At 46.7% G+C, this 21,497-nt stretch overlaps 1 protein-coding gene across 3 annotated transcripts; it reads right to left on the bottom strand.

Annotated features, from left to right (window-relative positions):
- Positions 1-1,114: 1,114 nt before the first annotated feature.
- ARHGAP1 (Rho GTPase activating protein 1) lies at positions 1,115-20,728 on the bottom strand. 3 transcript variants are annotated; one of them, XM_018082978.2, is made up of 10 exons: positions 20,691-20,728; positions 17,074-17,186; positions 16,105-16,288; positions 15,220-15,312; positions 4,798-4,885; positions 4,452-4,583; positions 3,871-3,957; positions 3,158-3,256; positions 2,343-2,450; positions 1,115-2,238 (listed from the first exon to the last, which is right to left on the bottom strand). In XM_018082978.2, exons 3-10 carry the CDS (start codon positions 16,241-16,243, stop codon positions 2,091-2,093), a joined length of 894 nt encoding a protein of 297 aa, XP_017938467.1. In that variant the 5' UTR covers positions 16,244-16,288; positions 17,074-17,186; positions 20,691-20,728; the 3' UTR covers positions 1,115-2,090. The 3 variants fall into 3 exon arrangements, with proteins under 3 accessions (XP_017938467.1, XP_017938468.1, XP_017938469.1); XM_018082979.2 differs by having other exon boundaries at positions 16,105-16,276; XM_018082980.1 differs by lacking the exons at positions 17,074-17,186; positions 20,691-20,728 and adding an exon at positions 16,391-16,487.
- Positions 20,729-21,497: the final 769 nt, after the last annotated feature.

Genomic DNA, 21,497 nt, shown 5'->3' with positions numbered 1-21,497 from the left:
CAGCCAGGCCGGAATTGCTGCTGGAAGGACAAACATGCCTGAGCTGGGTAGCTATGGGAGGCATATTATCCACTACACCAGCAAACACTAAATAGTATCTGGAGTGGGTGACTCCAGAGAGGTTGGGCTTTGGGCTAAATTCACCTTCATTGTTTTGGAGTCTGACAGGTAATAAAGCCCATTGCTGTGAACCTGTTCTTCACTTGCCTGCCAAAAGCTGGGGGTACAGAGTGGTGTTTGCAAGTGCAGGACATGCTGCTACCTGAAGCACAAGGACTGCTGGCTCCCTTCCCTGCTTTAGGTGCCTCTGGTGAAAGGCAAGGATGCACATTTAGTGCTGAGAGATGGCACTCGCAGTAAGAATGTCACAAAACCCAGCAAGCCTGCCCTAGCCCAGGCAGCCCAGCTGAGGCAGGGGAGGTGAGCTAGGGCTATGGGGAGCTTAAACAAAAAAGACCTTTGCTGAGGAAGGGACCAGGAGGGCAGAAAAACTGCATGTAGGGGAAGGAAGAAAGGAAGGCAGGTCATCTGATAGGGCAGCAGACTGGTGATGAGCCCTGGAGGAGCTGCACAGGTGGGTTACGACTCCACACTCAGCAGCTGGGAGACCAGCTCCCCTGCTCATCGGAGCTGTAGGTCTCCTGCACACTTACTTGCACACTTTCACCACCATCTCCACAGCCCTCACTCTGCTCATCACCCAGAGAATCAATGGTCCCTTTGTACTGGAGACAGCTTGGTCACAGCTCCAAGATAAAGAAGGGGGAAGGTGGGCACAGTGTGCTGGTGTGGGCTGGCCTGGATTCAGGCCTCTGCATCCTCAAACAGCTCCTTCTGGTGGTCCAGCAGGAATTTGGTAAAGGTATTGATGGGGTTGATGGCTTTTAGAGTGATGGCTACATCTTTGGCCCACAGCAGATTTGGGCCAAACACAACTGCCAGGTTGGCATTTGTCATCTTGTTTCTGTCACTGTGAGCAGAGACCTATGTGAGAAGGAAAGAGACCATTGTGAATCCTACAGAACAGCCCAGCAGCTGACCTCTACTCTCCCCAAAGCCAGAGCTGACAGACTCCCAGGGCAAATGAGAGGAGAAAAGCTGACCAGGCCACCAGAGGAATAGGAGACTGATCAGGGCTCTTCTCCCTGAGACTGTGGCAAGAGACAAAAGGTTACATATGACTGGTCCTCCGCACCCTGCATGCAGCCCCCGAGTCTTGAAGTTGCCCACACAAGCTGTACCACATAGGATCTTGCTATCCCAGTCCTTGGTTCAGCCATTATTCAGCCTTCTATCCTCTTCACCCATCATGCTACATCATTCAATGGAGGAAGTATGAGCTCATTACTAGACCACAGGAACATTTTTCTATCTCCTGTAAAAATTATAGCCTCTAGGTGCCAGGGCAGAGGGTTTCCCAGAAGGTAAGGCTGCTAGTTACGAATCAGGTGAAAAGGGTTAAGCTTCTTTTTTCTTTCCCCATAGGAGCAAGGGCAGAAAGCAGGTGACATGAGAGAAATAACTTTAGCCACCCTACTCCTGTGACAGGAGATTTATCAACATGATGGCTGTCAGGGAAAACCTAGTGATGCCAAGGTGTTCACTGCCACCCTTACATTCGATTGTCCAGGCCACTCAATAGCATGGAGCTGTTCCCCCTTCTGAGGCTACTAACAAGCTCAGGCACACAGCACCATGGGAAAGACCATTTGGAAATGTATTGAAGCTGGGGAATGTGTTCCCAGATTGCCTCGGAGGTTCTGTCTGGCTACACAGTACTGGCTCCTCCTCATTCCTCGGGGAGGCAAAATCACACTCAAAGTTAAAAATACCTTCAACACTTACTCAGTATCACTAGCCCTTGCCAGTGTCTGTGTTTGCCTGTGTCACCGTGCAGGAATTGGGAGTGGGATTCAGTACAAGGGTGAATAGAAGTGCTTTTAAAATAGATATGGAAAAAAATTAAGAAACAGATCTGCAGTACTGCTCAATCAAAACAGCACAGTCCTAAACACACCTCCATCAGCCTCCTACAGACTTGCTATGCTTAAAAGGAAGTTTCTAGTGCCATAAAGCTGTCCCCATGGCCCTTATTTTGCTCTTCCCTTAGTGACCCTTAGCTGCAGAAACAATCTAACCTGAGGATCAAGCGAGTGGAATTGAACTGAGTCAGTCAGGATCTGGACATGAGCATGGAGTTCCTCAGGAAAATGATTAAAGTTTTGTAGGAAGTCTGAACTGCAAAAAATTTCACAGCCATTTTTGTTGCTGTTCTGTTATAAATACAGTGACCTCTCATCAAGCAAGGCAGGGCAAAAGCAACACAGTCCACAGATACTCACTGCTGGAGCGAGACTCCAAACTGCTGGTTTGGCAGCGGTGGGCGTGGGGGTGTTGGCTTCTGGGGCACTTGTAAAGGTTTCTGCAGGGATCTCAGGTATTCATCATATCTGTAGCAAAACACAGACTAGTAAAAAGCCACTCCAGCTCCCAGAAAGTGCATGAACCCAGTACTGCACACCCACTGGTAAATGCTCCAGCCTAGTATGGTTGATTCTACCTATGCAAGAACAGGACAGGCACCTCTGGAGCATAAGAACAAACATCTGGTTGCCAGAAAAAAAAGCAGGGAGAAAGGAGTAGCTATCCTAAATCAAGAGTTGGAGGAGCTGAGGATGACAGCGTGGGCAGGAGGCCAGGATAACACTGGATGTGATGAGACGAATGTGAATGTGTGTATGGGACAGGGAATCAATCTGGTAGGACTGAGATTATGGCAACTTTGGGAAGCCCCAAAGACAAGCTGAACTGTGCAGAGTGAGCTAAGCAGGTGTCCAGACACAGCAGATGCACACCATGAGCTCCAGGTCAGTGTTAAAGTCAGCATCTTGCAGAAAGTCCCCAAGGGGTGAGTGGGAGAGGCAGGATTGGTGCTCCACTGGAGGAGGATTTTTAACCCAAAGACAGAACTGGGCACTGGAGCCAAGGACACACAGGAAGGAGTATGGAGAGAAACAACAGTCTTCAAAGCAATTTGTCATCACTCCCTCCAAAATCACTGCCTGAGTGGAACAATCTCTTCCTCCTCTTGCCACTCCTCCAGAAAAGTTCCCTCTCACAGAGCCCGAAGCAAATGGGAGACAGGCAGTATTCTCACTTCAGCACTTGGCTTGGGATTCCCAACTGTTCCAGCTTCACATACTCCTCCAGCTCACTAAGGTAATTCACATAAAAAATCTTTCGTCCAAATTTAAAGCTGAAAAACAAGAGAAAGGTAGGTATGTGAGGAATCAGGAAATCCAGTAACAGAACTGATTTCTTACAGGAAAGGAGAGCAGGGGTCTGCAAGGGACATCAACGGGGCAAAGGGACACATATGGTCAAGCAGCAGAGATATCACCCACATAGCTCTCCAACTCCACCTATTTTACCAGGAGATGCTAAGACTTTCCAAGTCACATTAGAGGCCCTAGCAGTAGCAGACTTCTTAAAACTCTGGATTTCTTCTTCCAGAAGAGTAGCCTTGAGAAAGTTTTGGTGTCAATTATTTTACAGAGTTACAAAGTCAGCAACACAATGAATTAAATGTAACTTGGACTGATGTTCTCACTTCCTTTTCCATTACTAGCAGCACTTCTACTTGGTTGGATAGAAAAGGAGCAGCACAGAGCTACAAACTCTGTAGAGGTTCCTGAAGTGGTACTTCTGGTGTCTGAATATTTCTGACCTCAGAAACAGGAGGAGATAGCATAAGGTGAGAGACTCTAGGGTAGGCTTGGCAGCCTGGGCTCATCTTGTGCCCAACAGAGAATGCTCCACTGTTCCCCCATAGAGCGAGGATATGGGTGAGCCTCCTATAGTGCTTCCTACCTGATCAGAGGCTTAAAGAGAATCAGCAGGGTCTTGATGAACATGGTTGGGTGCACAATATACAAGGCTTTGATGTTCTTCTTGTACCTGCCAAGAGAAGTCCAGTAACGATGAGCTGCACTTTAAGCAGAGGAACCAACCTTTCCACAAGATTAAGGCACCCTGGCTGCTCCGTTCCTTTTGCACTGAGCCTCACCACTCCCCAGGACCCATGGCCTCTGCTCTCCCATGCTTTGTAGCTGTGTCAGGCCACTCAGCAGCCTAAGGGCATGCTCTGCTGTATTCCAAGATTCACCGAAAAGCGTGAGTAGCCTCACCAGGAAGCAACAATTACACCATGGAGCTGACGCACTTGCACCAAGTCCTGGTTTTGCTGCTTGCGGGTTGGCCTGAAGGATGTTACTACAGAAGGAGCTTTTTATCCCATGATTCAGCCTGCATTGAACAATCCACCTCTATAAGCAGGGGATTAAGTGATAGTAAATTGTGATCACCAAGCTACACAGGGAGCCTAGGGAAGATCATCTATGTTAGGCTACAGAACAGCACGTTATATCCTTGCTTGCTGCAGCCTTACTCACTTGCGATCAAATTCCCTGTAGGCATCCCGCAGCCAGCTCAGGGATGGCTTGTTCTCACTGGTCAGGCCATGGTGCAGGTACACCAGTGTGTAATCACTCTCCACATACTGGTCCAGTGTGAATTTCAGGTACCTGAGAAGAGACAACTGCTGAACTCACTTCGTGCTCTACCACAGAAAGGTTTTTCCTTTGGGACTCGTTGCATCCCCAGCAATGGAGGTAAGCACATGGGAGGACATATCCAGCTAAAGAAGCTACTGCTGATAGAGCTGGCCCCAAGAATCCAGCACCTAAGAATTAGGTCAGGTTTAAGAAGTTAACAGCAGCCTACTAAGACACTACTCACCCCAGCAGTTTCACGTGATCTAGCTGATGACTTGGGGGCATCCGGCAGGCACTGAACAAAACTACTTTTCTTCCATATTTGTCATCACCTGCAGATGAAATGCCAGAGATTACACAGAGTTTAAGGACTGCATTGTGGTCTTGGCAGCAAGGGGTAAAGAAAGAATAAGAAACCACCATAACAAGGTAGAAGGCTGGTTTGCCACAGCTGCCAGCAAAGCTAAACCTGATTTTCAGCAGTTACATGTGACTAGTATGGAAGCAGAAACCAGAACACCAAGGGCCAGGCAAGTCAACAGTGAGAACGGAGAACAGAATCCCTGTTCCAGCCCTGAAAGGAGAAAAACACTGGAAGCCAGGATGCCTCGGGGCACATAGAGATGGAGGCAAGTACAAAGCAGAGTGCTCAGAGCATTAAACCTGCAAAACTGTCCCTGGGCACTGTTCCTGATGCATATATCCAGGGAGGCACAGGGAAAACTGCCCCTCATAGGCACAATAACCACTCCTTCCATCCTGCACATAGTCCCAGATTAACTGCTTAGAGTCTGGTGCATCTGTTTCTTGCTTCACCTGAAGCTTAGTCCTGCACACAAAATACAAGCCATTTCATACTCTGGAAACCAAGAAATTCCTAGAGAAAGAGCAGTCCCAGTCACATCCTAGAGATGAGGAAAAAGCATCATCATAAGCCTCTTCTACAGATGGACCAAATAGGGCTGCTGGATTCTCCAAGGAGATTGTAAAGTAAACTCTTCATTGCTTCCTAGATTTTTCCATCCACAGAGATATTTTCCCAGCCTGAGCCAGAAGGAGCTGCAAAGTGCGGCACAACAAAGCATTCTTTGTAAAAGACAAGCAGAAAACAGCCCCCATTACACTGGAGCCAAATTAAGCACTCTCATCTCAGGGAGGACACTCCCAGCCACCACTTGAGGCTTCAGACAACAAGCTAAGTTTTCCCCAAAGCAAGTCTTAAACGTCAGTGGACTTCTGACAGCAGAGATCTCGGTCCCATGAACAAAACCCAAGCAGATGCGCATGGCCAAGCTTAGCAAACATGCTCGCGGAATTAGAAATTTAGATAAGTAAGAACATACAGAGTTTGAGGGAAAGTCTGATTCTTTCTCCCAGACACATCCATTTCTACAAGGATGACTTGCTTTTTAGCAGCAGTGGAGATGAACTGGTTCCTTTAGAGTGAAGGGTTAAAGACTAAAGTCATCCCATCTTTTTAGCTACTCACCCTGTTCTGAAAGCTGTGTTTTCTTGTCAAACAGAAAGAGAGTGGAACAGTGTAAGAGGCTATTGAGGTTATACTCAACAACACACTCCTTCCTCCCCTATGGCACAACTATCTCATACAGACCACAGCACAGAAAAGCAGCAAAGATCGATATTTATGCAGGCCAGACCTTCAATACATCATTCCTCTCAAAATAAATCCTTTTCCCCATGTGCATTTACAACATTCAGAGCATGCAGCCATTTTCTTACCTTTGCATAGGCTCTGGCCCTCAACTACTGCTTGGCTACACTTGCCATTGAGCAACTGAGATCTCGGAACAGCAAACCTTATTTCTGGGAACACTGCCTGTTAGTAACAGGTGAGCACTTGGTGCTGCAAATTGCAGCCAGAGAACTCACACATATCAGCCATGACATTAAGATGCCGCTAACCCTCTTTTACCCCCATCTTGGCCAGAAGAACAGATTCTCTTGTTACTTGTTCACTTTTATTTTCTCCTCACAAGTCCCATATTCAAGTCACTCACCAGACAACACAAGAGACAGAATTTACTGATGCGCACAAGCCAGAAATTCTACAAAAGCTAAGGACACTGAGGCAGCACTAGGTACAGACCAGGAAAAGGGTGGCATAGGCCATACATTGACATACACATGCGGAGATAAGGGGCAATTAGGGAGGACGAATGACCCAGAATGCAGGACTAGGAGAGAGTGATGCAAGGCTCATCTGGAACAACCAGATACAGTCACAGCCAGGCCACAAGACCAACATCACATTGCATATCCCATGGTAGCCCACTCTCTGCCTAGCCCAGAGTTTCTTGGTAGGTTGCTATGAGCTTTAGGGCTGGGTCTAATGTACTTAAGCTGTCTATAAAACTAAGTGCAGGATACAAAGTCCTGGGCAAGGAATACGGCACATTGTGACTCTTCCCATTGGTCTTGAGCAACTCGTATGTCTCTGTCTGGAGGACAAAGGGTGCTCTGCCTGCACAGAGCACCAAGAAGCATTTGAGAATCTGTTGAGTTTTATAGTGATGAAAGAGAATGGTCAGAAAGACAAAAGATCTTTACAGAACACAGCTCTATGCTAAATTCAGAACAGGTGCTATCTTCAGTTAATTGAGAGGCTGCATTTCAAGCCAGAGTGGATGGTCTGAGGGCCAGAATTTGACTGCAAGCTTTATCAAGGCAGGCCTTTGTAGCATTCAGTACAGCACCATGTTCATGCCACGCTGTGTGTGGCCACACACTCATCTCAGGCTCCTGGGCACTGATTTCCAGACCTGACAAGTCAGGAACCACGTAGCTTAAACAACTTTCTCCGGAATTGCATAAAAGCTTATGGCAGGGCCTACGCAAAGTCCAGAATTTTGTTCCTTATATAGCCTTGGTGAAAAGGTCTGAGATTGCTGGTAAAGAATAAACAGACAATCCATGATTCTGCCAAAGGGGAGATGGCATGTTTCCCCTGGACAATTTCCAGGATTGAGTACATCAAAAGATAATCTATAGTCCCCTGGATGACTGAAAAAGGAGTGGCCTGTTTTGCCTTCCAAATCAGAATGAATTTATGCATGAGACCTACAAAGGAACCAGCATGCCCACTACCAAGTTCTGGGTTTTGCTCCAGTTTCATCACACTGAACTCAGCCTGTCAACAGAGAAACTTTCAAAACAACCAACTGCCAATCTTGTTTTCACTTGACATATATCTGACCAGTCTGGTTCTTCCAGACATGACAAAATTCAAAATTCAGCATCAAAGCTGAACAATCAGTTGTTCCAGTTTACAAACAAGAACCTAAAGGCCATTCCATGCATTCTTGGCTGTTGAAGGAAACTGCCTGCAGGTGGCCTCTCTGCCTCCTACAGAACAGATTCTTATCAGGTTTGATCTTTCCCAGATGCTCCATCCCTTGTACTATTTCTTTCCTGTTTGCAATATTAATCTTAGGTATCTAGGTTTTCACCCCTTGTTTGCAATTGCAAATAGCTCGAGTTTCCATTAAACACGGCTACAGACCATGAAGTAATCACTCAGCTTCTCAGGCTCCTATCTCTCCCAGATGAGGATTGCTTAATAGTTAACAATAAAACAACAAAGAAGCAACTATATACCATTAGTATTCACAGAGTGCCCCAACTTTGCATTATTTTCAATCCACGCTGGAATTAAACTACCTTTCTGTAGGATGCAATGCAGATTATTTTTCTTTTAACAACAAAGAGCAAGACAGTAGCCAATATGAAAAGCCTCTCCAGACAAGACAGCTGCTCATCTAAAAAGATGTTAACTTGTAGCACTGACGGACATGCTAATTCTCCTGAACATTGTTATAGTGTTTTGAAGGCCCCAAATCAGTTTTCCTCTTGGCCAAAGAGCAGCGTTTCCAGGGCACTTCTGAGACAAGGGGCAAGGAAAATCATTGCTGTGTTTCCAAGCCATCAGTGCAGGGCCAAACTCCTAAAAGGGTCAAAGTTTAAATACTGAGGCTACTGTTTTACGTTGACACCCGCAGCAATAAAACCTGTCACAGCAGAAATTCAAATCAAGATAGCCGTACTGTCCTGAGACAGGACTCTACTAAATGAATCTGCACAGCAAACATGGAAAATACATTCCTGGCTTGCAATCCTGTTATGTATTTCTAGGTAAATAGAAATATATCTGTTATATATCCTGAAATATATCCATTAGCCTTTATGCCATGACTGCAGGCAGCTTAACTGCTGTACAGAGATCCTGCTCACTCCAGCCTTCATCAGGTAACCTCAGCTGAGTGCCCACCTCGATGAAAGATTCAAATAGCCTGGTACTTTGATGCTGAGAGGATGCAGATGGATAAAACTTGCCACCAAAAGCTTGTGTTACTGGTAAAACAGCAAAGTTAACAGAGTTCAGGGTCAAGGAGAGGGCATCGCTACAGAATACTGGGACTTCGCTACACAAGTTTCACAAAGCTTAGGATGTTTATCAGAGCCACTGTCAGTAAAAAAATGTATCTAATGTAATTTCAGGTTCCTGCCAAGCTTATGGCACAGCTGGGAAACGTTTAAGAATAGTAGATTTTAGTTGCCTATTGAATTCCAGAGTGCATTTAGCCCTGCAGGAAAAGAAGGTAAGGAGCTCAAAGTAGAATTATTTTAATACATGACATCTTCCACATAGATAGTCCCAATATCCAAATTCACTGCCAGAATCAGAAAGCCTTACCAAGTGAATATAGCTTTAACTGACAAAAAAGTATATTGGAGGGTCAAACTAAAGAATGCAAAATGGGAGGATGTTTGAGAACATAGAAAATGTGGGAGAAGAGTCCACATAATGAGGAAGTGAGAATCAGCATTTCCATGGACTGTGTGAAGGTCTTAGCAGAAAGAATTTCACATCAAAAGAAGGTTTATCTACATTGAGAAGCATGAAAGCACCAGCAGCCAAATTCTTAAGGCTTAGGACTGAAGTCCGGAGAGTATTAACAAATGCTCAGCAAGCACAGGGCAGTCTAGCACAGCTTCAGTGAACAAATTACCAAAACACAACATCTCTGCAGCCAAATGGAGAAGAAATAGATAACAGTTGCTTTCAGATGGAGAATCCAGTTTAAGTGCCAGCTGCTTAGCACATGAGTGCAGCAGCGCATCATGTGAAGGAATAGGAAGCAATCCTATGAACTTCCAAAGCACACATGATAACAAGGTAAACTGGAGTTCAAACTGAACTGGTCCAAGCAGGCCACCACCATGACAGGAGAGGAACAGGATTTACACTAAGACCCATGAGCCCCAAAGTGCCCAAAGTAAAAGCACACACGCCAAATTTGGCTCAGATGATTCTGCTGTGCCCAAGGCAGAGGTGCAGCCCTCAGATGACAATTTTGTGCAGCCTTTGGACTCCTGAGAAGTTGCCAGTGCAGCCTAAGGCTGAGCAAAGTTTGGGCTCCCCTGAGACAGTCCAGCTACAGGCCATGGTCATGCTAAAGGAATACCATGATCTACAGAACCAAATGTTAATGCCACAAAAAATCTACCTACCTGGTTGGGCCCCATCAAGTGCACCCTGGTCTGGAGGAACAGAAAAAAAGTTACAGCAAGCCAAGCTTCGCACCCTTTCTCAGAAAGTAATCTTGAGTGTAAAGTCTCAGAGTCTAGCCAGATTGCCACTGGGATGCATTTACCTGCTGTCTTGCAGCAGACAACCTCCTTCCATTTCATCTTTCCCCAGTGCTCCTCTCCAAAGCAACCTAATCTAACAGTTAGAGGCAATAACAGCAATCCCTGATTCCCAAATCTCTTTCTTAAATTTGCACCTAATTCTTACAATCACAGTCAAATTTCTGGCCCTTACTGTTACACTTCCCCTGCCACCAAAATGGCAACTGCTCTACTGCCACTTTTAAAAGGGTTAATTGCAATTAATTCTGAATGTCAAGTCCTCTGAACAACTTCAGAAGAGTACAGAGAACAGCATCATACCATATGAATACCACATCCCACAGACTGTTTTGCAAGAAGCTAAATTTCACTAATAACCTGAAGATGGGACAATTTATATCTTAACACACCCACAGCTTTTAAAAAAAAAAAAGTTTAGTAGATTCTGAATAAAAAAATAAACTGCCAATTAGAAAAAAAAAAAAAGGGAATAAAAGGTTTCTCTGGGCAAGGAGAAGTCTACAAAGGCATTTATTGTCACACCCAGCCCCTTTCCATCTCTCACAGCTATATACTCAACTGACCCACAGGGGCCTATCAAGACAAGAGCCTGATCAGAGCAGGGCTCTAGGAAGAAATTCTCCATTCCCTCAGTCTCCCTTAGAAACTTAAAATTCCTTAGATACTCTCCCTTCCCTTGATCTTGCACATTAAAATGTGGCACACAAGCTGGGCCTGCTTTGGATGGGCTCAATTCTACAGAGAGAACTCATAATTTTGTATCATACAAATATTCTTAAACCAACCAAACAAACAAAAGGTCAAAGCCAGAAACTACATCCAAAAGCAGCAGAAATGCAGGCAGTCTGTATTAATGGAGCCGATAATCATGTACCGTACTGGAAGGGAAAAGAACCCTTGTTATCCTTTACTGCTGGGCCTTTGCTGAGTCCATTAGCCACCAAAGACACATTGCAACACACCTTCAATACAAGTTCTGTCTGCCACTTCTACCTTTGCCTACCTAGAGAAACAACAGCTACTGTTGCTCCAAGATTGATTTTACCTCCCCATGTCAATCACCAACAGCCAATCATCAGCACTAGTTACAGCTTTGGTACCTGCAGCCAACAGCCAGCCAAAATGTTTTTTTTGGGTATGTTTGGTACCAGATTCACCATTGAAAATATATTCACTGCTGAAATTGCAGTTTCAATCTAGTAACATGCAAGAAGGTACACTCCTAGCTCTCCATCTTGTTTTCCCACTTCAATCACAGGTCTTACACACACTAGCAGCACACCTTATCTGCGAGGGCAGCCCTGCAGACTGACAATTAATGGTGTGATGCACCAGACTTCCCACAAAACGTAGCAGAAATATGCTCTGAGCTTCAGCAAAGCTTTGAAATCACTGGGCAGGGATTACTTACACAGCTGGAGTAAACAGTGAAGGCCTCTTTCCTGAACACTGATACACCAACTTGCAGCCTCCCACGGCAGTGAGAAATTCATATGCCATTCACATGTTAAGCCCCAGTTTACTTATCCCAAAAGAAAGCAAACCAGTTATTGTGTAAAGTGGGAATGCTGATGAACCTTATAGCCATAGCTTTGTATATTGACCACAAAGAAGAGACTAGTGTTTCAGACTGGGCAGCAGAATGAGGAAGGAATACATTGCCAGAGCTGTTATGAGGCCTGCTCTTCCCATACAGCTTGTGTTTCCTCCAAATGCTGAGATGTGAGCAAGGAAAAAAATCACACTTTTCAGAAGTGATTCGTGCAGTGAAATCAAACCTCCTCTGTTCCAGCCATGTGTAAAGATGAATTTCACTGCTGCAATGCTCACAAAAAGAGGCACTCAGAGTTAAGAAGAGCAAAACCACACAGAGACCAGACCCCCTCCAGAGCCTGCGTAAAACACTCCTGAAACACACACCTTAAGGCAGGTCTGAAAGGATCAGCAGAGCACCACCTTTTTCCTTCGGAAAAGCATTGAATCCCAGAAGCAAAAGATTTCCTAAAACTAAAATATTCTGATTTCCAACAATACTCCAGTTCTGAGAACTCCCTCAACTGTGGCCTGGATGCCTTTTGCTGTCATCTTCCTGTAACACACCATTGCACGGGACAGCAACAACATGCCTGCTCTTTCCCCATGGACTGCCTCCTCCAGCAAGATCCCAGTCCACAGAAGAGACAGGGACATAGCACACAAAGGAGAGTCTCCATGAAACTGCTGCGCTATTTTTAAGTGAAAAACAAAACCAAAAACTTATTTCCCAACATATTCTGCAAAATGTTTTTCTGTACTCTTTCCCCTCTTTAGGCCAGAGAGCCTAAAGGATATTCAAATCCAGCCTGCCTTGAACTGAATCAGAAATTAAGGTCAGCTAGAAAATGAGTGTGCTAACTTTTTGTCACTAAAACTACATTTTCAATAAGTTATTAACACCATGCACCCATCCCACAAGAAACAATTACTTTTCTGACCACACAGGATAACCCTGGGATCATGGAATTCAGCCTGAGGATGGGAACCAGCCTTTTGCTTTTGTCTCAAAATAGCATCATCATCCCAGAATATATTTCAGGGTAGGCAGGAACAGAGTTAGCCATGTTTTCTGCTCCGAAGTGCAGAACAGGGAAGGACACGGGACAAAAAGCTAATAAATCAGTAGAATGGATAAAATTCCCCATGATTTGCTGCCATTCGGTAATATTTACAAAAGAATCAGGATGGAGCTATTTTGTTTCAGGCTCAGCATGGCCAGTGTTCATTGTACCTGAAGGTGCTGAGCACCACAACTTCTCAGCAGAGTCAGATCCAAACAGCTTCATATTAATCATCCAGAGAGATTTTTATTCTCCAGGCTCTTTCTAATAGGATTTTTCCAGATTTTCCCAGACTGTTTGCCTCCAACAACAGCCCAGAGAAAACTACCCTGTCTGATTCTCTTAGCAGTTAAAATTATTAATTATTGACCAAAAAAACTGAACAGCTCCACCCTAGAGCCCAGATTACAACTCTGGCCCTTTGATCAACTTCATAAATCCTTCTTCCAGGAGATGAAAGACCATCAAGTATCAAAACTATGTGACAGCAAATCCTCCCTTCTGGAGCTGCGCTCCTTGCTCTCCCAACGCCAAGAAAGGAATCACACTGCACTCGGTGTGTGGGACCATCACATGCTTTCAGATCCATCAGCTACTGCTGAAAACTGGCCAGCAACTGCCAAGAACCAAAGCTTGTCAGAGCTGCTTCTGCACTATGCAGAGACACTGGGACAGAGACCTCACTAGAAATACAAATTTAAACCACGACAGGGAAGAGATCCCTTTCAGAATGCAGGCGCAGCTCCCAGTCAGCCACCATACCACCCTGAAATCTTTTCAGGAACCTAGATAATTCTTCGTTTCCTATCCTAGACGATGTCAAATGGCTACTTTCCAACAGCCACTCAGACACACTTCCACTCTCCATTCAGAGAGCTTCTGAAAAAAAAAAATCATCTTACCTTGGAACATAAATCTCACAGAAAGAGTGGGGCTTATGTCAGGAGGCAGCACACAAAGCATATCCTTGGCTTGGGCTGACATTCCAGTCTTATCAATGTCTCTGATCTAAATTCTCTGCTAAGCATTTTGTCTGAAGCAAACATCAGTATCATTCAACTCAGTCATTCCCAGAGTCCTGAAACACCAGTTACCTCTGCCATTTGCATTCCAAGTACTCTATCACTGAAATGGTGGGTTCCACCATTTTCCCAGTTTCAGCAGCAGGGACACCAGGGTGCAGAGCCCTATAAAGATCAGACTGCAGATCCCAGTCCTGAAACTCCAGCCCCATGAAAAAGTAGGTTAGTAGCACATTCACAAATGAAAGCACTTGTGGCAAATCTAAGACATAATGGCCCAAATGTTAAACATCTGGCCTATCAACCTTAGCAGGAGACAAAACACAACAATATTTAGAGTTTGCCATTAAAATTTTGTTCCACAAAAGATGAAACATGAGAGATTATGAGAAAGAAAATTCATTCTAGAAAACTGCCCAGAAAAGAACAATGTCAGGACAACTCTCTTACCAAAGTGCCTGAGACTCTTCCCTTTGTGGTCAAACCTGCTGCAGAACAACCCTGAATCAGGAGGACTCCAGCTTGTGCCTCCGCTTCACTGCAAACTCCTATGTGGGGCAGGGACTGAGGTACAGAGAAATGCCAATAGGAAGGGTAGGAGGTGGCGGCAGTGGGAGAGGTAGGAGGTGGCTATAGATAATCACGGAGAAAGTATGAATCAAGTCACAATAGGTTGAAAAGGTGGTCTGTTTTTAAACAAGGAACACAAGATAAACTGGGCTTACCTTTCTCTCAGGCTTACCACAGCAACCTAACAAATATTCCAAAACTCTTTCTTAAGGAGGTCCCAGCAGTAAATCACCAGGGGTTAGCATAAATAGAATAATATGGACAAGACAACAACAGAGAAAATCCAAATGCTTGTGACCCTGAATGATCAGGTCTTTCGTTGCAGTGAAACAAGGGCCTATTCCCCCTATTTCAGATTTCTGTACGTGCTGTTTCTGGACAGGATGGCAAGCTCTGACTGTTCACATGTAAGAGTTGCCACCTACTGTGGATTACTCAGTCAGCTGAGGATCTCACAGCTGTATTGCTTAACTAGGTAATTTCTGTGGCACTATCATGCAAAAACGACATTTGTGCTCAGGATATAGTCAAGGGCCACATCTAAAACAATTCAGCAAAAGAAACTGACTCCCGCTAATAATATAATCAAGACAGCAAAAGCCAAAAAGGAATGCAAGTTTAAATGAGGTCAAAGAAAACTACAAATATCACAAACATTCAAGAAGTTTGGTGCTCCTTCCCTTTACAGTGCCACCTTCATTGCCACGTGGGCCAGGCAAACATCAGATACCCACAGAGCCCATTAGAAAGGCCCTCCCTCAGCCTAGCTGCAAAGACATCTAAAGGAGAAAACAGAAAGACCCCTACCTGCTACTTCCACAATGTGGTGCCTGGCAATATCATAGTAGGGATCATCCCATTGCAGGTGAGTGACGGGCTCAGGGGAGCCTTTGGAGTCGTCTGCACAAAATACAAGGAACAAGCAATTAGAAGAAGGATCTGGAGCACCTTGGTGAGGGGTACAAAAGGGATAAGAGGTATGAGAAAAAATGGCAGTTATGCATGGGAGGGACTAACGTATGCACCTGTACATCTTGAAAACCCACTTTTGGAATTCTGAGGGGACAAGAGCAGCAATGACTTCAGAAGAGTCCTGTCAGTTCTATGAGGTCCATATGTATCCCTCACACTCTCTCAAACGACTGTTCAGATATGTCACAAATGTTCACAAAGACAAAACCCAAGGACAGTAAGGACACCATCACAGCTTTTTAGAGAAGAAGGATTATAACACAGCCCCTCGGTGGATGGCCATCCTGTATGCCCTTGAGCTAATTTCCCTGACGTCTTTGGGCAGCAGTTCATAGCACAGGATTTCAGAGCAACAACTCAGATCTCCAGCCCCATCTCCTACATGGAAGTTCGAGACCCTTCCAGTCTGGAAGGCCAAACTATCCTGCAAGACATCGTAACAGAGGACACTCAAAGATTTACAGCTCATTTGTACTGTCAGCACCAAAATGTAGTCAGGCACAGAAATGAGAAGAGTATATTTACATCAGCTGGCTCTGCACTTTTCAGTGCTGTTCAGTACCAAGGCTGATTCACTTGGGTGTGGTGCAAGTTTAATGTGTCTATAAAGCTTTTAAATGGAGCTGGGGCTCTCTGTATATGTAGATATGACCACAATGCTGCAGGACAAATAATTGCTTTTTGGCCGAAACCCAGATCCCAAACAAGCAGGATACTTACCTGATTTGGGAAAATCAGGGGCTTCATCTGCTGGCCAGTTCTTATAATCTATGGAGGTCAGTTTGAGCTGGCTGAGGGACTGGTTGGTATCATCCAAGTTCAGGTCATCCTGAAGCTCCGAGAGTGGATCTGTAGCCATGGTCCCCAAATACCACAGTTTATTTTGCAGCGCCTAAAACAAGGACTGCAAAGATTGTTAGGTGAGAGCCAGAGATCACAAATTTACCTCCCTACAGAGGCTCTTCCTCTTCTCACTGATTTTCCCCAAATACTTCCTTATCTTTACATCCAGGAACTCCTCCTCCTCCTCCAAGCCAGAAGCACTGACATCTGTCAGATTCTTTCTCGACAATTGCTATCAAAAGGCCATCAGAAGCTGTACCAACCCTCTAGGGAGTCTCCGCTTGACCACAGCCCTGTAAAGAGTAGTTTCTCTCCTGTAACAGAAGCAGCACCAAGACGCTGAGGAAGGCGACAGGCTACACCAGCCCCTGCCTGACACACTCACTGCACCAGCTCTGAGCTCCCCCTCCCTCCGAAGGGCTGGCACAAAGCCCAGCTGTTTCCACAGTTGGCCCAGTGCTGGAAGCTTTCCCAGGAATCACTCTCCCTCCTTCTACCCATAAGGGAGAGACAGAGCTCTCAACAACACTGAAGTGGGTGCTTCTGTGTGCTGGGATCTGAAGACAGAAGTGAACAGCTTCTTAAAACAGGATTTCATAGGCTGAGTTAGTAAGACATGAAGAACAATACACACACAACCCTCATCTCCTTTCAGCATCACCCAGTAAATCCTTCATAGCATGACAGCAAGCAGCAAGGAATCATCTCTTTCATTTAAAGCCATATTGCCAGAATGAGTATTTTTCACGAAGCATGCCATAATACTGAGGAGACCAAAGAATTAAGAGGGTCCAAGAAACAGAAAGCTCAGTGCATTTGCTGTTTGCAAATATTTCTCACTCTCACCTGGCGCAGAAGATGCGTCAAAGCCGGAACTGAACTAGTACAGCATACAGCACCACCTGCAATACTTAGGGACAACCCTGGGGAAACAGCTGTTATCCTCTGAAGTCAGTATCCTGGAAGTAAGGAAACATTGGAAAGGACAATTATGAAGATCTGGATTGCTCATGGACAGTAATTCAGTGGTCAACAGGCACCAAGCCAAGAGAAATTGTAGAAAAACCAAATTACATCTCACACCTGCAAGAGTCTCTGTAACACTGTTTCACAGACAGGCTTATTTTGCATTACAAAGAGACCAAAGGGTTAAAAAATGATCTGAGGAGGCACAATGCCTTTGTGTGAAAAGTATATTCAGAGTAAAGCTATTTTCTTTAGCAGAACTGAGAGGGGGCAATGATGTTTTGCATCCTCCATTCCTAGAGCTTGAATGTGTCTCTTTATTCAAAGAAAACAATGCAACAGTTACCCAGATGTGACCACAAATGCCAAAACCTGGGAGACACTGAGCACTTGAAAGTGTATCACATCCATGCTCAGGTCTACACTTGTGACCAAGCTTGGGGATGCCTTCTGTGAGCACAGGAAATTGGATATTCAGTGTTTGCCATTTCCCTCTGGATCACTCCAAGTTTTTTACTTGCTGTCCTCCCCTATCTGCTACTCATCCATTTGCAACCAGTTTTCACCTCTTTGGGGCTCCAAAGGGCTGGGAGCTATTGCTAATCAAATGCAATGTTTTCCAAATTATGAAAGAGTGTGACATATATTGGCTGTGGATCACCAAGACACCACATCAGACACACAGGGCCTGACCACTGTAGCGAGCACAAAGACCCAAGCAAAATTATTCCCTGCCCTGTAGTGAGGGCTGCAAGAGCTGCCTGACCTTCTCTGATCTCGATGGGACAAGGAGCAAGAAATCAGGTTCCCTTGCACTGTGAGCTCACGCTGGAACCACGCAGCAGTGGAGCCAAGGGACAAGGACTCCCCACCCCTGGCAGCTGATCTGATTTCTATGGTAACAGCAGGCATTGACTCCTATGACTCAGTGAGCTTAAAGCATTTCTCAGCACAGCTCAGCAGCCCCAAAAGCTCAGCACCCCATGCTGAGGAAGCATCCATGCCCCATCAGGGCAGCCTCTCGGCATTCCCAGCTCCCAGGGATTTCCCAGCCCTGGTGGGGACAGAAGACCCAAGTTCAATTGCTGCCATTCATTGAGCTGCCTTTCCTGTGAGATTCTTGGGGATGCCCAGTAGCAACCCCATCCACAAAGCAAGGTCCTGAAACGCTTAGGGACCAAATCGAAACCCTCCCACAGAGCAGTGACAATACTGCCACAGGGACAGCAAGATGCCAGGTGTCCTCACTTTTCCCTACATGGATCACCACTTAGCTTCACAGTCAACTTGCAGCACCTGATCAGAGGCAGAAGAGTTGATTATTAAACTGGGGGATTTCCCCTGCAGCATAAAATTAATCTTAGTGTGGCACCGTGTGGAAGAAGGAAGTCATTAGTAGGCTACACACTGGAAAAAGAGCCCTGGATAGTGCTGTTGCCTAAACCTTTCTTAACCATCAGCATTTCACCACGTTTAACTCAATTTAAGAACTGCACTTGTTTTACATAAATGTCATGACCAGATGCAAGTGGTACAGGCTGTATAGCAAATCGTAAGGTAAGAAAAATTACATACCCAGCTTTAAAAAGTAAAAAGTCTAGTCAAACATTTAAAAACTAAAGAATCACACTTGATGTCAGAAGCATTTATTGACTGCCAGGCTATAAAGAGCCAACTGTTTCCTTTTTTCCAAGCATTTAAGTATATTTTCTGCACCTATACTGCACATGAACACTTGCTGTCTAATAAAAATTAACTTTCTTGATAACAGAGATGTGCTGGAGAACAGCATATTCTGCGGAAGGAGAGAAAACTCAGTCCATTAAAATACAATTTTCACACAAATTCTGATCTGGAGATTCCTTATACGAGATCCCACCAGAATTTACCCAGGGAAGACAGTTCAATTATATCTAGAACGTCTTGGTAACTGCTGTTCAAGCAAACTATTTTTTTCTGCAATTTCAGTATCACCACTTTTCCACCACTTATTTTTAACCTGCCCATGCTTGGTAGTTTCCTTTTCCTGTTTTCTTCCAGACATACTATCAATTCAGAAGGAATTCTACACTTCAAAATATGTCCATGCATACATTACCACACCCTGGACCTGCACTTACAATAAAGAATTCCAAAAGCCAAGTGACCTCTTCTGTGCCAGATGAACAAGTAATGGTCAGATACAAAGCAATCCCAGGTCTGGAATTAGTTTTCGGACTTTGCTGCCATCCACACCTCCTCCCAGTTTCGGTTCATTTGCACAAATGTCTGTTTTTATGTACACACCAATCAAGTTCCCTGTACTTTGCTATAGTGTTAAAATCAAGCACATTGCAAGAAAGGGGAGCAGTTACTCAGCAGCAAACCTTTGGAGTACTCGAGTGAATGAGCTCCAGAACCAAGACTCTACCAAAAAGTCCAGTCCAAGCCCCCCTTCACATCAGTACTGATGATACCACTGAGAGCATCACTGAAAGCATCACTACCCTGGTACTACTCTGAAAGAACCTAAGGGTCAGGAGCCAGACCAGCTTTGTCTGGCTCACTGTGACCAGATAACTCAGGACAGACATACTATTGCTCAGGGAACCTCTTCAATCCTGCTTTATTGTAACAGCTTTTCAACTGAGCAACCTTCCTTCTCCAGTCATCCCAATCTGTTTGCTGAAGGCCACCTCTGTTCCGCTGGAAACACATCCCAGCTAGCAGTCGACCTCCCGTTAGTAGTTCTCTGCAGGGTCTGAGAGCAAAAGCGCTGAGCTCTTTAAGTGTCCCCTCTGGTGCTGCAGCACAAAGTACAGAGGCTGCTCTCAAGTGTCCTGCAGGACCCACCCGTCACACAGGGTGAGCAAGTGAGGCAGCGGGGCACACACAGCCCTGCGGGTCCTGCACCTCTCTTCATCATCATCATCACCGCCTCCACCACACATCTGTTCTCTCCCATTCCCTTCGACTGAGCTCCTTGGAGAGCCCTGACCCAACCCCAAGACTCACCTACACGACTCACAGATTTGCTGTTTACACTGTTAAAACAAAGCCCCAAGCTCCCCTAGCACACGCCAGCTGCCTGGGGGTGGGACGTGCACCGCGGGGAGGGCGGCCACCCCAGCCCCGCCGGGACGGGACCAGACAACAGCACGGCCCGGTGGCCCCGCTCCGGCGCGCCCGCACGCCAGCACCGAGCAGAGACCAGCACCCCCGCGGTCCCCGGCCCCATCTCTCCCGCCCGGGTGCCCCGCGCGCTTCACCAGCCCGCGCTCTCCCGCGGGCGGTCACGGCGGGCGAACCGCACGGCATCGCCCTCGCACAGGCGCGCCCGGCAGCGCCCGGGCTCGGGCTCGGGGCGGGCCCGGGCCGCTCAGCCCCAGCCCCGCCGCCGGTCCGCTCCCCGCCCCGGCAGCACCGGGACAGGTCCGCCGGGCCCCGGTGCTGCACGAAGGGCCCGGCCGCGCTCCGGGCAACAGCTCCCGCCGCCCCGCCGGTGCCGATGCCGGTACCTGCTGCCGCCGCGGCCGCCGCCTGGCTCCCACCGCCCCGCCGGAAGCGCGGCCCGCCGCCGGAGGAGCGCGGCCCCGCCCGCCCGCCGCGCCGCCGGCGGGCCGCCCGCTGCCCGCTCGCCTCCGTTCCGCCGGCCGCGCGCCCGAGCCCGGGCGGCGGCGACGGGGAGGCGGGGGCCGGGCCCGCCGGCGCGGAGGCCCTATGGCTGGGTGTTGCGCCCCAGCCGGGTGCTGAAGCGGCCCGGCCTTCCCCTCGGGGGTCTGCGCCTTCAGCTGTCCCCGGCATGTGTGCGCCCCGCAGCCCCTCCGAGACGGCTGTCCTGACCTTGCGCCGCTTCTGAGAGCCGACAGCCGAGAAAGGAGCATGCCGCCCTGTTTGATTCTTAGATATCTCCTAGAAATACAGACCGTGAAACGCTGGGAATGCTGCACGGGTACTGTCTGTGGTGAGAGATCAGAGATTCTTCCCTCTTCACCGGTTTAAAAGAAAAAAAGGTCATAAAAGTAATGGTTCTCATGGCAGAGCCTCACGATTACTGCACAGCAGAGTATCTGTCTCCAATGTTCTTCTTAACCAGCAGCAATCATTCCATATAACAACAGCCAGTGTTAATTCACCCACAACACTTTTGCGTTTGCGCACGGGTCTCGATGTCTCCAAGGTGGTAGCTGATGAAACCACAGTTCTCAATGTCCCTGTTAGCAGGCCATCCACCAAACATTTCCACAGGCTGCAAGGAGAGGAAAGCACAGCATCTGAACATGAGCCATGGCAAGCCAAGGTGCTGGGGACTGAGAATCAGCACC

Source organism: Manacus vitellinus, unplaced genomic scaffold (genome assembly GCF_001715985.3).
Source record: "Manacus vitellinus isolate BGI_N305 unplaced genomic scaffold, ASM171598v3 scaffold_6_pilon, whole genome shotgun sequence".
In the NCBI taxonomy this organism is placed as follows: domain Eukaryota; kingdom Metazoa; phylum Chordata; class Aves; order Passeriformes; family Pipridae; genus Manacus; species Manacus vitellinus.
This window is presented reverse-complemented; position numbering and strand designations above follow the sequence as displayed.